Source organism: Bufo bufo, chromosome 6 (genome assembly GCF_905171765.1).
Source record: "Bufo bufo chromosome 6, aBufBuf1.1, whole genome shotgun sequence".
NCBI classification, from domain to species: Eukaryota; Metazoa; Chordata; class Amphibia; order Anura; family Bufonidae; genus Bufo; species Bufo bufo.
This window is the reverse complement of record NC_053394.1, coordinates 319715077-319728507: the sequence shown is the minus strand read 5'-3', so window position 1 is coordinate 319728507 and position 13431 is coordinate 319715077. Positions and strand designations below refer to the sequence as shown.

Below are 13431 nucleotides of genomic sequence, written 5' to 3'. Positions count from 1 at the left end.
TAGAAGATGGAGCTGTGTAGTTCTGCTGCTGGTTCCGGCACCACAGCTAGTGGGAACAGCTGATTGGCGGGTTTACCAGGAATCATACACCGCCAGTATAATATTGATGACTTATCCTAAGGATAGGTCATCCATAGGGAAATCCTGGGAACCCCCCTTAAGACAGCCATGTGCATAATTATTATCAATGTAAATCATAATTGGCCAATATAGAAATTTTCTTGCATATGGCTCCTTACTGTATGTACAATATGTTAATAATTACAATGATTGCCTCTGTATCATCATTACTTTTTTCAATGGAAAATTACTTACAATACAATGTTTCTATTGTATTTCAAAGTTTCATTGAGCCCACACAAGGTAAATCAGCTTTATTCTCTTGTTACAGAAACTTTGAGCCAGAAAAGACAAATTACTTTGTGTTGTAATCACAAAGTATAGTTTTACTGTGTGCCATAAAGATGTCTTCATATCAAAATGCTGCCCTAGTTAAATTCCTAATGTCACTTAAAAAATGTCACGACATGCCTATTTAGATAAGTGTTTTACTCATTTAAAGGGACACTTGTGTCAGAAAGGGGGTGGGGGGGTGGCGGGATCCTTTAGAATCACAATAGACTGTTTTTCTTATTCATTTTGGCAGTACCATTGAAAAGTACATACTGTCTTTCAGCAGCGGTAATCAATAGGTTATCAATTGTCAATTTACTGCTACGAGGAGAAAATGTTGCATAAAGATTAATCCTCTTTATAATAGTAGTAGAATTAGGATAACATAATGACAAATCTTTATTTTCTCTTGATAGGCCTAGATAAAAGCATTGTACTTATCAGTGTAATATGTGATGCTCTAACAGAGTCATTACAGGCAGGTTCTCTCTGGTCGCAGTGATGGTCTCACTGAGAGAGTTAAAGGGACACTGACAGGCCAAAACAGCATATATAGTTAGATATATCACATTACAGGTCTTATACAGTCTTTTAAAAGCATATAACTATCCCCCCTGTCCACCTTAGAAAGAGCGAAATATAAAGTTTTATAACCTGCTTCTCCTGTCAGCAATCTGCCCAAGGGGCGGCGTTTCATGTGAAAATGCGCCCAGCCAGCCTTCCCAACTGCTGTTCTTAAGCCCCGCCCAGCTCATCATTATTCACTTCGCTGGGCGGCGGCTATAACTCTCCCCAGTCCCGATCCTGCGCCTGCGCAATTCAATCCTCCGGGCATCGTTCATGCCCAATCTTCTGCGCCTGCGCCCCGCCGTGCCGTTAGATCGCGCCTGCGTACACACACCAGCCTGCGTCTTCGAGGCAGCTGCAGCCTCAGCCATGCACTGTTCAGAGCAGCGCTTCAGAGCGCTGCTCACTCACATCATATAAGGGGTTAATTATAGTGCGTCCGACGGCACGGCGGGGCGCAGGCGCAGAAGATTGGGCATGAACGATGCCCGGAGGATTGAATTGCGCAGGCGCAGGATCGGGACTGGGGAGAGTTCTAGCCGCCGCCCAGCAAAGTGAATAATGATGAGCTGGGCGGGGCTTAAGAACGGCAGTTGGGAAGGCTGGCTGGGCGCATTTTCACATGAAACGCCGCCCCTTGGGCAGATTGCTGACAGGAGAAGCAGGTTATAAAACTTTATATTTCGCTCTTTATAAGGTGGACAGGGGGGATAGTTATATGCTTTTAAAAGACTGTATAAGACCTGTAATGTGATATATCTAACTATATATGCTGTTTTGGCCTGTCAGTGTCCCTTTAAGCAAGACTGTGCTGTACTAAAAAATCTAAACAAACAGGAAGTTAAAGAGCCAAGACAGGAAGCAGAATACATGGAGTGTATGTTAATATGTGACAACCTTTTTTAATGGTAACATCACTTTAAAACAGGGGTGCACAACCTGCGGCCCTCAACTATCTGGTAACAGACATGTATGTCTATGTCTTGTGGCTGCTCACATGCATTTTTCATGTATTCTCCCATTAGATGGGAATCCTGGAGTTGTAACTAGACATTTATAGTATATACTGTATGCACAATACGCCATACAGTATTTCAGTTGGTAATAACCCTTTAACTTTTATTTTCGGCTCTTGGGATTCTTTCAGTATGACAATGTGGCCCCCAGCTGGAAAAGGTTGTGCACCCCTGCTTTAAAAGAACAGTCTGGGCAAAACTAAAATGTTTAATGCAGGATCTGAGGGGGTGAGACATAACAGGCATGTGCATAACTACCATGGTCACAGACATATCAGCTGCTATAGGGCCCACTTCCACTCAAAAGGTGCAGTTAGTCGTGCAATGTATGCAAGGTGGCATAGAAAACTGAATATGTCCCCATTCTAAATTTTACATCGATTGACATCTCTGTGTAAGAATGAGCAAAATGGTTCGGATTCAGTCGAACACAAATCTTTTGTGATTCGTTTTGGGAGAGAGAGAAAATGTGTGTTTCTCAACAATATACAGCCAGGTCCATAAATATTGGGACATCAATGCAATTCTAACATTTTTGGCTCTATAGACCACCACAATGGATTTAAAATGAAACTAACAATATGTGCTTTAACCGCAGACTATCTGGTTTAATTTGAGGGTATTTACATCCAAATCAGCTGAACGGTGTAGGAATTACAACAGTTTGCATATGTGCCTCCCACTTGTTAAGGGACCAAAAGTAATGGGACAATTGGCTTCCCAGCTGTTCCATGGCCAGGTGTGTGTTATTCCCTCATTATCCCAATTACAATGAGAAGATAAAAGGTCCAGAGTTTATTTCAAGTCTGCTATTTGCATTTGAAATCTGTTGCTGTCAACTCTCAAGATGAGATCCAAAGAGCTGTCACTTACAGTGAAGCAAGCCATCATTAGGCTGAAAAAACAAAACAAACCCATCAGAGAGATAGCAAAAACATTAGGCGTGCCGAAAACAACTGTTTGGAACATACTTAAAAAGAAGGAACGCACCGGTGAGCTCAGCAACACCAAAAGAACCGGAAGACCACGGAAAACAACTGTGGTGGATGACCGAAGAATTCTTTCCCTGGTGAAGAAAACACCCTTCACAATAGGTGGCCAGATCAAGAACACTCTACAGGAGGTAGGTGTATGTGTGTCAAATTCAACAATCAAGAGAAGACTTCACCAGAGTGAATACAGAGGGTTCACCACAAGATGTAAACCATTGGTGAGCCTCAAAAACAGGAAGGCCAGATTAGAGTTTGCCAAATGACATCTAAAAAAGCCTTCACAGTTCTGGAACAACATCCTATGGACAGTTGAGACCAAGATCAACTTGTACCAGAGTGATGGGAAGAGAAGAGTATGGAGAAGGAAAGGAACTGCTCATGATCCTAAGCATACCACCTCATCAGTGAAGCATGGTGGTGGTAGTGTCATGGAGTGGGCATGTATGACTGCCAATGGAACTGGTTCTCTTGTATTTATTGATGATGTGACTGCTGACAAAAGCAGCAGGATGAATTCTGAAGTGTTTCGGGCAATATTATCTGCTCATATTCAGCCAAATGCTTCAGAACTCATTGGACGGCGCTTCACAGTGCAGATGGACAATGATCCAAAGCATACTGCAAAAGCAACCAAAGAGTTTTTTAAAGGAAAGAAGTGGAATGTTATGCAATGGCCAAGTCAATCACCTGACCTGAATCTGATTGAGCATGCATTTCACTTGCTGAAGACAAAACTGAATGGAAAATGCCCCAAGAACAAGCAGGAACTGAAGACAGTTGCAGCAGAGGCCTGGCAGAGCATCAACAGGGATGAAACCCAGCGTGTGCGTTCCAGACTTCAGGCTGTAATTGACTGCAAAGGATTTGCAACCAAGTATTAAAAAGTGAAAGTTTGATTTATGATAATTATTCTGTCCCATTACTTTTGGTTCCTTAACAAGTGGGAGGCACATAAGCAAACTGTTGTAGTTCCTATATCGTTCACCTGAATTGAATGTAAATACCCTCAAATTAAAGCTGACAGTCTGCAGTTAAAGCACATCTTGTTTGTTTCCTTTCAAATCCATTGTGGTGGTCTATAGAGCCTAAAATGTTAGAATTGTGTCAATGTCCCAATATTTATGGACCTGACTGTATATACATTGTCTAAGGGGAACTCTTTTTCATTATGGACAGTCCATAGTACCCAAGTACGTGTGCACAGTAATATAGTTCAGGTAATGTGCCTGGTATGTCGAGTACATGTGCGCAGTATTGTAGACCAGACCATGTCCCTCTGGGTTTCCGGGAAAGATATTTAAATTAGCTTTCCTAAACCTATCTGATGCAAGCAGACATGATAATTTGCATATATTTTACCCAGAAATCCAGAGGAGCATTGTCTAGCCTACAATGTTCGTGAGGTATATAAACTGGTCTCCATAAAATAGTATCTACCCAGGGGTTCCCCCAAAGGCCTTGCAACTAGAAATGTCTCATCTGCTTTTCTCTGATTAACTACTTGCAGATGTGAGGCTAGCTTAGTTATTTTTATGGCTTTAGCAAAAACAGACACCTTTAGCAATTTTATTTCAACATGTTGATTCAACATCATATGAACCAGAAAGACCTCCAAAGAAACATTCAACTGAAAGTAAGACAAGAAAACTAAATTAGGTCTCTCTCTCTTACGTACACTTTTTATCAGTCCATTATAAAGGAATTTCAGTTCTTCAATTGGTTACTTTGAAACAAATTAATTAATCAATTAATCATAGATTCCACACATTCATAAATCGTAAGTCCTTTTGGATTTTTAAACTGAATACTTTAGTACCATTTGGACTGAATGAAACCATCGATCATGTCAAATTTGAATTATTCACCTGTTGATTGGAATTATGTCACTTCCTGTTTACTCCTATTTAATCCCAAGGCATCTGTCTGTTGTATGTGCCTGAGGAGGAGAGTGGTCCACTCTAAAAACGCATAGCACTGTGCTTATATTTCCATTTTTATGTACTTTTAATAAATCTATAAATCAGAATCCCTGTACTTTGACATCACTGTGTTTATTATCCATTCCCTATACTTTGACATCACAGTGGTCATTATCTTGGTTCTGTGACATCACTGTGCTCATTAAATCTGTACTGTGACTTCGCTTTTTTTTATCACTATACTGTAAGACCACTGTGTACATTACTCCTGTACTGTGACATCACTGTGTGCATTTTCCACATTGAATCACTGCCTTCATTTTTCCATTATAAATACCTCACTGTATACATTATACCACTATTATTACATAATTTTCCCGTACTGTGATATCACTGTATGTACTGAAGAAGCCATGATGCTGTGCTGGATTTATTGTTCGACAGGTACAAATGGTGTCTGATGGATTCCACTGACCTATTATAATTATTATTTATTATTAAAGCGCCATTCATTCCATAGCGCTGTACATATCAAAAGGGGTATACATACATAATACAGACAATTGCACTAAGCGTGTTCACGACGAGTTACAAACTGGTACAGAAGGGGAGAGGGTCCTGCCCGTTAGGGTTTACAATCTACATTGTATGGGAGAAGGACACAGTAGGAGAGAGTAAAGTTGATTATGGCGGGATAGAGGCAGCAGGGTCACTGGTTGTAAGCTTGTCTGAAGAGGTGGCTTTTTATCATGGAATTTCATAAAGGTGTCCTCATTTAGAAAAAAAATTACTTCATGCACTCTTTTCTTGCCATCAAAAGTGTCAGTACCACCCACGAAAAGCAGGTGTCAACACTTCTAGAATATAAAAAATGAAATAAAATAAAATATAGAAATAAAATAATAGTGAGTTGAGATAAAATTATGGCATAGCTCTGTATAAAAAGTAATTCTTGAAAGAATTAGCTCAAATCATATAATGTGAATGTAATAAATAAGAAGATGTTCTACAGTGTAATAGCAAATTCTCAGAATAGTCATGGTTATCAGAAGAGACTTGTACCATTGATGTCTGATTGAATAAGCAATATCGTAATAACCCCTCCAATATCCTAAAAGGTTCCAGAGGGTCAGGGTTGAGCAATAAGTCTCTGGAACACAACACTGGCTTATTGAGCTGTTTTTCACTTACACTGTACCAAACATGTTTGTGACATTACCTTTGATCGACAGGAGTTTTTTTTTTTTCTTTTGACGAAGTAATTTTTTTTTCTATGGGTCCAAAGGTCATAAAGCAGGTTTTTCAGCGGTAAACAGGAGGCCTGGGACAGTATAAATATTTCTGAAGGCACAGAATGCCACACAGTTCACACAGAGATACAGACAGTCTGAAATAGACAGTCCTCTAGTGTAGAGAACCAATGAACTCAATAATGGAGAACGGGATGGATGGTCTTCACCACTCTGGAGTCCAAATGGTCCAATACCTCCAGATGAACTACAAGAGTAACCAAGACTGGTTCATGTTCATCTCCTTTGCTGCTGATCTAAGAAATACTTTCTTCATTTTTTTCCCCATCTGGTTCCACCTTTGTGAGTCAGTGGGCATCAAACTCATCTGGGTGGCAGTGATCGGGGACTGGCTCAACCTTGTCTTCAAGTGGTGAGTATATCACAATATGTAATATAGTATTAAATAGTAGCAAAGCAAGTTGCTGTGTTCTGTCTCCTTTTCTTAGTCGGGAGTATATCATACCAGTGGTAATAGTGATTAGCTGAAAGTTCGTCCATTAAAAACAAATTGACAATTTGACCCACTGGGTTGTTCCATTTTGAAATTTAGAATAATTGGCATAATTCTTTAAGCCATTATTGGAAAACTTGTGGTATGAAACTGTGCACATAGTATAAATTAAAAGGATCCAAAAATGTCTTAGGCCCTTGGCACCTCTTCAAGCTAAATATGTAAAGACATAACACACCAAACCCAGTAATTGTTAGTGTTGTGAGTTTCCTACCGGTAGAGAACCAATATTTTAGACCCAATACAAAAAGTCTTGTGCCTCTAATATTCTTGCATAAAACATTACTACCAAAATATTTTTACTTTGAACTTACTCAACTCTTTTTATTTTCCAGGATTCTTTTTGGCCAAAGACCATATTGGTGGGTTCATGACACAGATTACTATGGAAATACAACAGCTCCAGTCATTGAACAGTTTCCCGTGACATGTGAGACTGGCCCAGGTAAAAAAAAAAAAAAGCTATTATTATGACACATCTCTTCCATTGTCCATTCTTCATCTTACTAGATAACATGTACCATAATTAAAAAGCACTCAGATCATATTACTCGGAGAACTAGGAAATTACCCTTCTCTCCCTTACACTCAAAACAGTTTAACAGTTTTTAAGTAGCTTGAGGAATACAAAAACTGTGAAAAAAACAGGGTGATAAGCAAAGTGCAAAGTCCCTTAGTATTTTAGGCCTGCTTCTACTACTTCTTCACATAGGCTCTTTCTATATCTTCTAGATATAGACAATTTAGTAAATGGAATTATGCCTTACTTGGTTTACTCATGCTTCTTTCCACTTCTAACGTTTCAGGAAGTCCTTCAGGCCATGCTATGGGGTCTGCTGGAATTTATTACGTCATGGTCACAGCCATCCTTACAATCATGTTAAAGAAAAAGGAATCCATGTTTAAGAGCTGGTAAGTATTTAGATACACTTAAGACCATCTCATCATAAATCATATGAAGCAAACTGTAGAGTTGTCAGCAGGCCCTTTTTAATAACACACTTCGTGATACTGCAGTGACTTAATACAACTTTATCTTGATCCCAATATTAATGCCAAGTTCACTTAGCAAAAGGATTGCCCTAAATTTTAATGTTTCCCCATGCTCTTGTTCTTCGACCAGATCAGCGATAAAGTTCTCCTACAGTTACTAGCTACTTTTTTTTTTCCAGATCTCTTTGTGATCATGATCATTTTATACTACAGTATAAATTGTAGTATTTAGGGCTAAGCCAACATATTGTGATTTAATATCTATATTGTCATTCTTCTTTTTTAGGTGTCTGCGTGGAGCACTTTGGAGTGTCTTTTGGGCTGTCCAAGTCTGTGTCTGCTTATCTAGAATCTTTTTGGCTGCACATTTCCCACACCAGGTTGTAGCTGGTGTCATTTCAGGTGTGTAATGTGAATACCTCTATGCATATTCATTTATGTGACATGAATTAGGAGTGGGCGTAGTTATGTTTTTTGAAGCCTTACGTTTCATTCACCTTTATCAAGAAACAGCTGACTACATGTTTAGATTTAAAGGTGTTTTCCAACTATATTTGTCAATTATCCACAGGATAGGTGATAAGTATATGATCATGAGGGTTCGACCCCTGGGAAAGCAACAGTCATTAGATTAGGGGCCCCAAGGTCCCCTGTTTCAGAGGCAATTAAATAAAGAGGTGGTCATGCAGACACATCTGTGTCCACTGCTCCATTCAAATGCCTTCAGAACAGGGGGTTTGGAACCACCGTTCTAGTGATGGGTAGGGGTCCCAGTGGTTGGACCCCATGATTATACATTTATCAGCTATTGTGATAACTCCTTTAACTCTATGGATTTTTTACATGTTGACCCATGAAAGAGGAATGTAGCCATGTAGCCCCTTTCAGTTATGGTTGACCCCCCCCCCCCCCCCCCCCCCGATGCCCTGTGATTACCTATTTAGCACAATCACAGTTGGAACAGAAAAATGCAAGCTACCGAAATTATGTTTTACGCCCTTACATTACATTTGTTGGCATAAGCTTGAATGGGTTGTGGTTCATTTTATTTCTGTAACATTAAAAACATATGTTTAGCAATGGCATCCCAACAAAGACGTACAAAAGACAAAATTATTTGTGTAGGTGCTCTAGATAAAGTGGTCCCTCACACATACTATGTTTTGTAAAGCATATGGGGAGCATATACATTGAGCATATTCCTGTGCAAGGTCTAGCAGATACAGAGTAGATAAGGAAAACTTAAGTGATGCGTGTGACCAAACAAAACTGCAAAACCTGGTCTACACATCTGTGTATATGAAAAAATACATGACACTTTTTTCAGCTCTAGTAAGGTGTTTCCTGTTATTTGTGTATGAGAATTACTACTGAGATCTAATCATGACTATGTTCCTCCTTCTAAACAGGCATGCTAGTGGCAGAAGCATTCCATCACACACAATCTATCTACAAGTCCAGTCTCAAGAAATACATCCTTACCACCCTTTTCCTGTTTTCATTCGCTTTGGGATTCTACCTCATTCTTAAGGCTATGGGTGTGGACCTCCTGTGGACAGTGGAGAAGGCTAAGAAATGGTGTGAAAGACCTGAATGGATCCATATCGACACCACTCCTTTTGCTGGTCTCCTTAGAAATTTGGGCATCTTCTTCGGCTTAGGGCTGGCTCTCAACTCTAAACTTTACCAAGACAGCTGTCATGGCAAGCAAGGAAGCCAGTTCACCTTCCGAATTTGCTGTATCATAGCTTCCCTTTTTGTTCTACATCTCTTTGACTCTTTTAAGCCACCCACTAAAGTGGAGATGCTTTTTTATGCCCTTTCATTCTGCAAAAGTGCTGCTGTGCCCCTGGCTGCCGTAGGAATTATCCCTTATTGTGTTTCTCAGCTTCTTCACCAACAAAGTAAAAAGATTCTCTAGGGGGTTTTTTTTGTTTTGTTTTTTTATAAATTGCATATTTTTTTAAATTGACAAAATATAAGCCATTGCTACGCACAGAAGACTCTAACAGACATTGTCATGCTGTCTTCCATTATGAGCACTAATGTTTTTTAAAGAATATGATTCTATGAAAAGCAGAGACTCTATTGCTTAGGAATGTCACTGTTAACAGAAAGTATTGTGACCATCACCATCATGTTGATGTTGTAAGAGGATTTTAAAGTCACCCATAAGTGGCTTGGACATGTTGAGAAACCCTTGGAGCATCAAATTCAAATAGTAGTAAAGAAGTCATTGAATATTTCATAATATATTATATAATATATTATACATTTTCTACAATTTAGCTTCTTTTCGAATTTGGAATGACTTTTCAGATTATATTCCCACAATCCTTTTCAAGAAAACAGACTTTTATGGCACATCCATTGAAGGAGTTACAATAATTATCTATCGAGCTGTTCTAAATCTACAACTCCAGTCCTTGGCTTCCAACTAAAAGATGTACCTGGACGTAATGGTACTTTGGGTCTGAAAATAATAAGCAAGCTAAGGATTTTGTAACCCAATATTAATATACAGGCAGTCAGAGATGTAATACTCTAAATGGTTAAAATGTGTCTTTTTTATAGTTAGTATCTTTATTATTATATATTTATTAACAGATTAGCACCTGATGTTATTTGGTTATTTTAACCACAACAGACATTGTTAACTGTGTAAAGTTTTTAATAAAAAAAAAAATACACATTATTTTCTTCCATTACTTGAATTTATGAGAAATAAATATGTGCCATATGGTTATAGGAATTGCACAGAATGGGGCAGATTTATGAAAACTGTCTAAAAAAAAATCTGTCTTTGTTGCCCATAACAACCAATCACAGCACAATTTTCACTATGAAAGGGCACTTTAAGAAATAAAAGCTGTGCTGTGATTGGTTGCTTTGGGAGACAATGATAGTCTTTCTTTTAGACAGTTCCTTACATTTCTTCCATTTTCACAAAATAAAGATGGTAAAGATAGGTAAGTGCTACTAATGGTTCATTCTCTGTGAAAGGCACAACCAATCCATTTTAAAGCTAAACAACCGAAGCCTGGGTTTTGGAGATTTCTGACTGGTTGCTAAGGTCTCCAACACCTAGAAAACCCTTAGACACAGAAGCTATACCACAATAAAAGACAGGGGTGATTGGCAATGTACCATACCAGCAGAATTGCTGATGGGCCAATTGCCTCCAATGTGTTGTGAGTCATGCCCTCCATTTCCCACATTGTGGCATGTGACATTGCAGCAGGGCCACCATCTACTGCCATCTTCTGCGATGTATATAGCAGTGAAGGCTCTGGACCACGGGCAGCCCTGCTGCAATATTATTATCAAGCAGCCAACCATGCTCCTAATAGGCCGCCAGGCTGCTCTTATGTCCCTTGGCGGCCGGATAGTAGTCACAACAGACTTATTTATTAGGGTTCACTAAGGGGGCAAAACTAATGTGTGAAGGCACAAAGGAGTATGACTACTCTGTGGGGGCACAAAGGGAGCATAACAACTATGAATGTGGCACTAAGGTGGCATAACTACTGTGTGAGGTACTAAGGGGAAATTACTGTGTGAGGGCACAAAGGGGCACAACTAGTTTGTCGGGGCATAACTACTGTATAGACGCAGAAAGGGGCATAACTACTGTGAAGGCGGTACTAAGGAGGCATAACTAAGGTGGAATAATTACCATCTGGGGTAATTAAGAGGGAATAACTACTGTGTGGGGACACTAAAGGGACTGGATTAGGCATGTATAGATAGGCCTCATGCACACGACCATAAGTTTCTGATGCAGACCCATTCATTTCAATGAAAAAAAGATAGAACATGTCCAATTTTTGTCCATTTTGCGGACAAGGATAGGACAGTTCTATTAAAGTGAAAAAGAAAATGGCAGCATGCACACATCAGAGTTCTGTGTCTTATGGATCTGAAATTTGTGGACCGCAAAACACATGAGCCCTTAATGTAATAAAAAATTGTGATTGTGCTAAGCATGCCATTGCTTTTCAAAAGTTTGGAGGCATGATGTGTGAATGTGCAGTGTGAACCATGCCTAATGGTTTGTTGACCCCGTCTTCTGCCAGTTTGGCCCTGCCTACAACATGGGGCCACTTTTACCCTTTTTTCCAGGGCCAATTAGCCTCAAATAAAAAGAGTTCCTTGGCTCCATATGACACTGTATGGTGCCTTCATACAGTATTGTATCAGAGAGCTATTTTTCCCTAGTGGTAAAGACTTCTGTAATACATCAAACACGGCACAATATATGTCTTTTTGATTCTTGAAGAATCCAACAGAAAACTGCTGTAAAGGAAAACTGGCTTAGCTGCCCATAGCAACCAATCAGATTCCAGCTTTCATTTTTCAGCGTTCCTTTGGAATATGAAAGGATCAATCTGATTGGTTGCTATGGGACACTAAGCCACTTTTTCTTTACACCATTTTTGATAAATATCCCCCTATATGTCCCATCATAAAAGTGGAAGCATAGGGAGTAGAGATGAGTGAATCTAATCAGACGAAGCGGAATTCGATCCGAATTTCAGGAAAAATTTGATTAGCAAAGAATGCGAATTTCCTTGCGCTTCGTGGTAACGAATCGCAATTTTTCCTAAAATGGCGGCTACACGTGTGAGGACATGGGGCAAGGAACTCTGGGAAGGCGGGCTGACCCATAATTCCATGCATGCAGCCAATGAGCAGCCAGCCAGCCATGTGATGTCACAGCCCTATAAATACGGCGGTCATCTTAGAGTCAGACATTTTCTAGCGTTCTGAGTGCAGGGACAGATGTGAGAAGGCACTAGGGACAGCAATTGGAAAAAACCTCATTGTGAAAAAATACCCTGAAAAAACAATTTATAAGTGCATGGAAAGAATAGGGAGGAATCTTTTCACAGCATCTTAGTGCAGGGAGAGATGTCAGAAAGCGCTAGGAACAGTGCCAGAAAAGCGATTTACAAGTGCAGGGAAAGGATAGGGAGGAATCATTTCACAACATCTTAGTGCAGGGAGAGATGTCAGAAGGCGCTAGGGACAGTGCTAGAAAAATGATTTACAAGTGCAAGGAAAGATTATTTGGGGATCCAAATAGCCATTATACAGCTCTGTCATTCCAGAAATTTGTTCTTGGGGTGCAAGTGCTATGTTAAAAAGCCTTTAGTGACTTATATCTTTTCAAACAAGAAAAATATATATGCAGTTCACTTCTGCACTTATTTCTGCTAAAAGCGTTTACTGGCCTATTTCAGTACAAAAAGAAAAATATATTCTCAGTTCACTTCTGCAGTTCTATCTGTTGAAAGCGTTTAGTGGCCTATTTCAGTACAGAAAGAAAAAATATACACACTTCACTGTTGCAGTTATTTGTGGCAAAAGGGTTTAGTGGCCTATTTCATTATAGAAAGAAAAAAATATATGCACTTCACTGGTGCACTTATTTGTGGCAAAAGCGTTTAGTGGCCTATTTCAGTACAGAAAGAAAAAATATACGCACTTCACTGGTGCACTTATTTGTGGCAAAAGCATTTAGTGGCCTATTTCATTATATAAAGAAAAAAATATATGCACTTCACTGATGCATTTATTTGTGGTAAAAGGGTTTAGTGCCCTATTTCAGTACAGAAAGAAAAATATATACGCACTTCACAGAAGTAGCGGCGGTAGCAGTCAGTCAGTGTGGCAGCTAATTGTGTTATTTTGTATTTCAGTACAAAAAGAAAAATATATTCTCAGTTCACTTCGGCGGTTATTTGT

The 13431-nt window shown here is 39.4% G+C and overlaps 1 protein-coding gene across 1 annotated transcript; it reads left to right on the top strand.

Moving 5' to 3' along the window:
• Window positions 1-6236: 6236 nt before the first annotated feature.
• LOC121005086 (glucose-6-phosphatase-like) lies at window positions 6237-10378 on the top strand. The gene is made up of 5 exons (XM_040437622.1): window positions 6237-6549; window positions 7026-7135; window positions 7497-7602; window positions 7970-8085; window positions 9093-10378. Exons 1-5 carry the CDS (start codon window positions 6308-6310, stop codon window positions 9602-9604), a joined length of 1086 nt encoding a protein of 361 aa, XP_040293556.1. The 5' UTR covers window positions 6237-6307; the 3' UTR covers window positions 9605-10378.
• Window positions 10379-13431: the final 3053 nt, after the last annotated feature.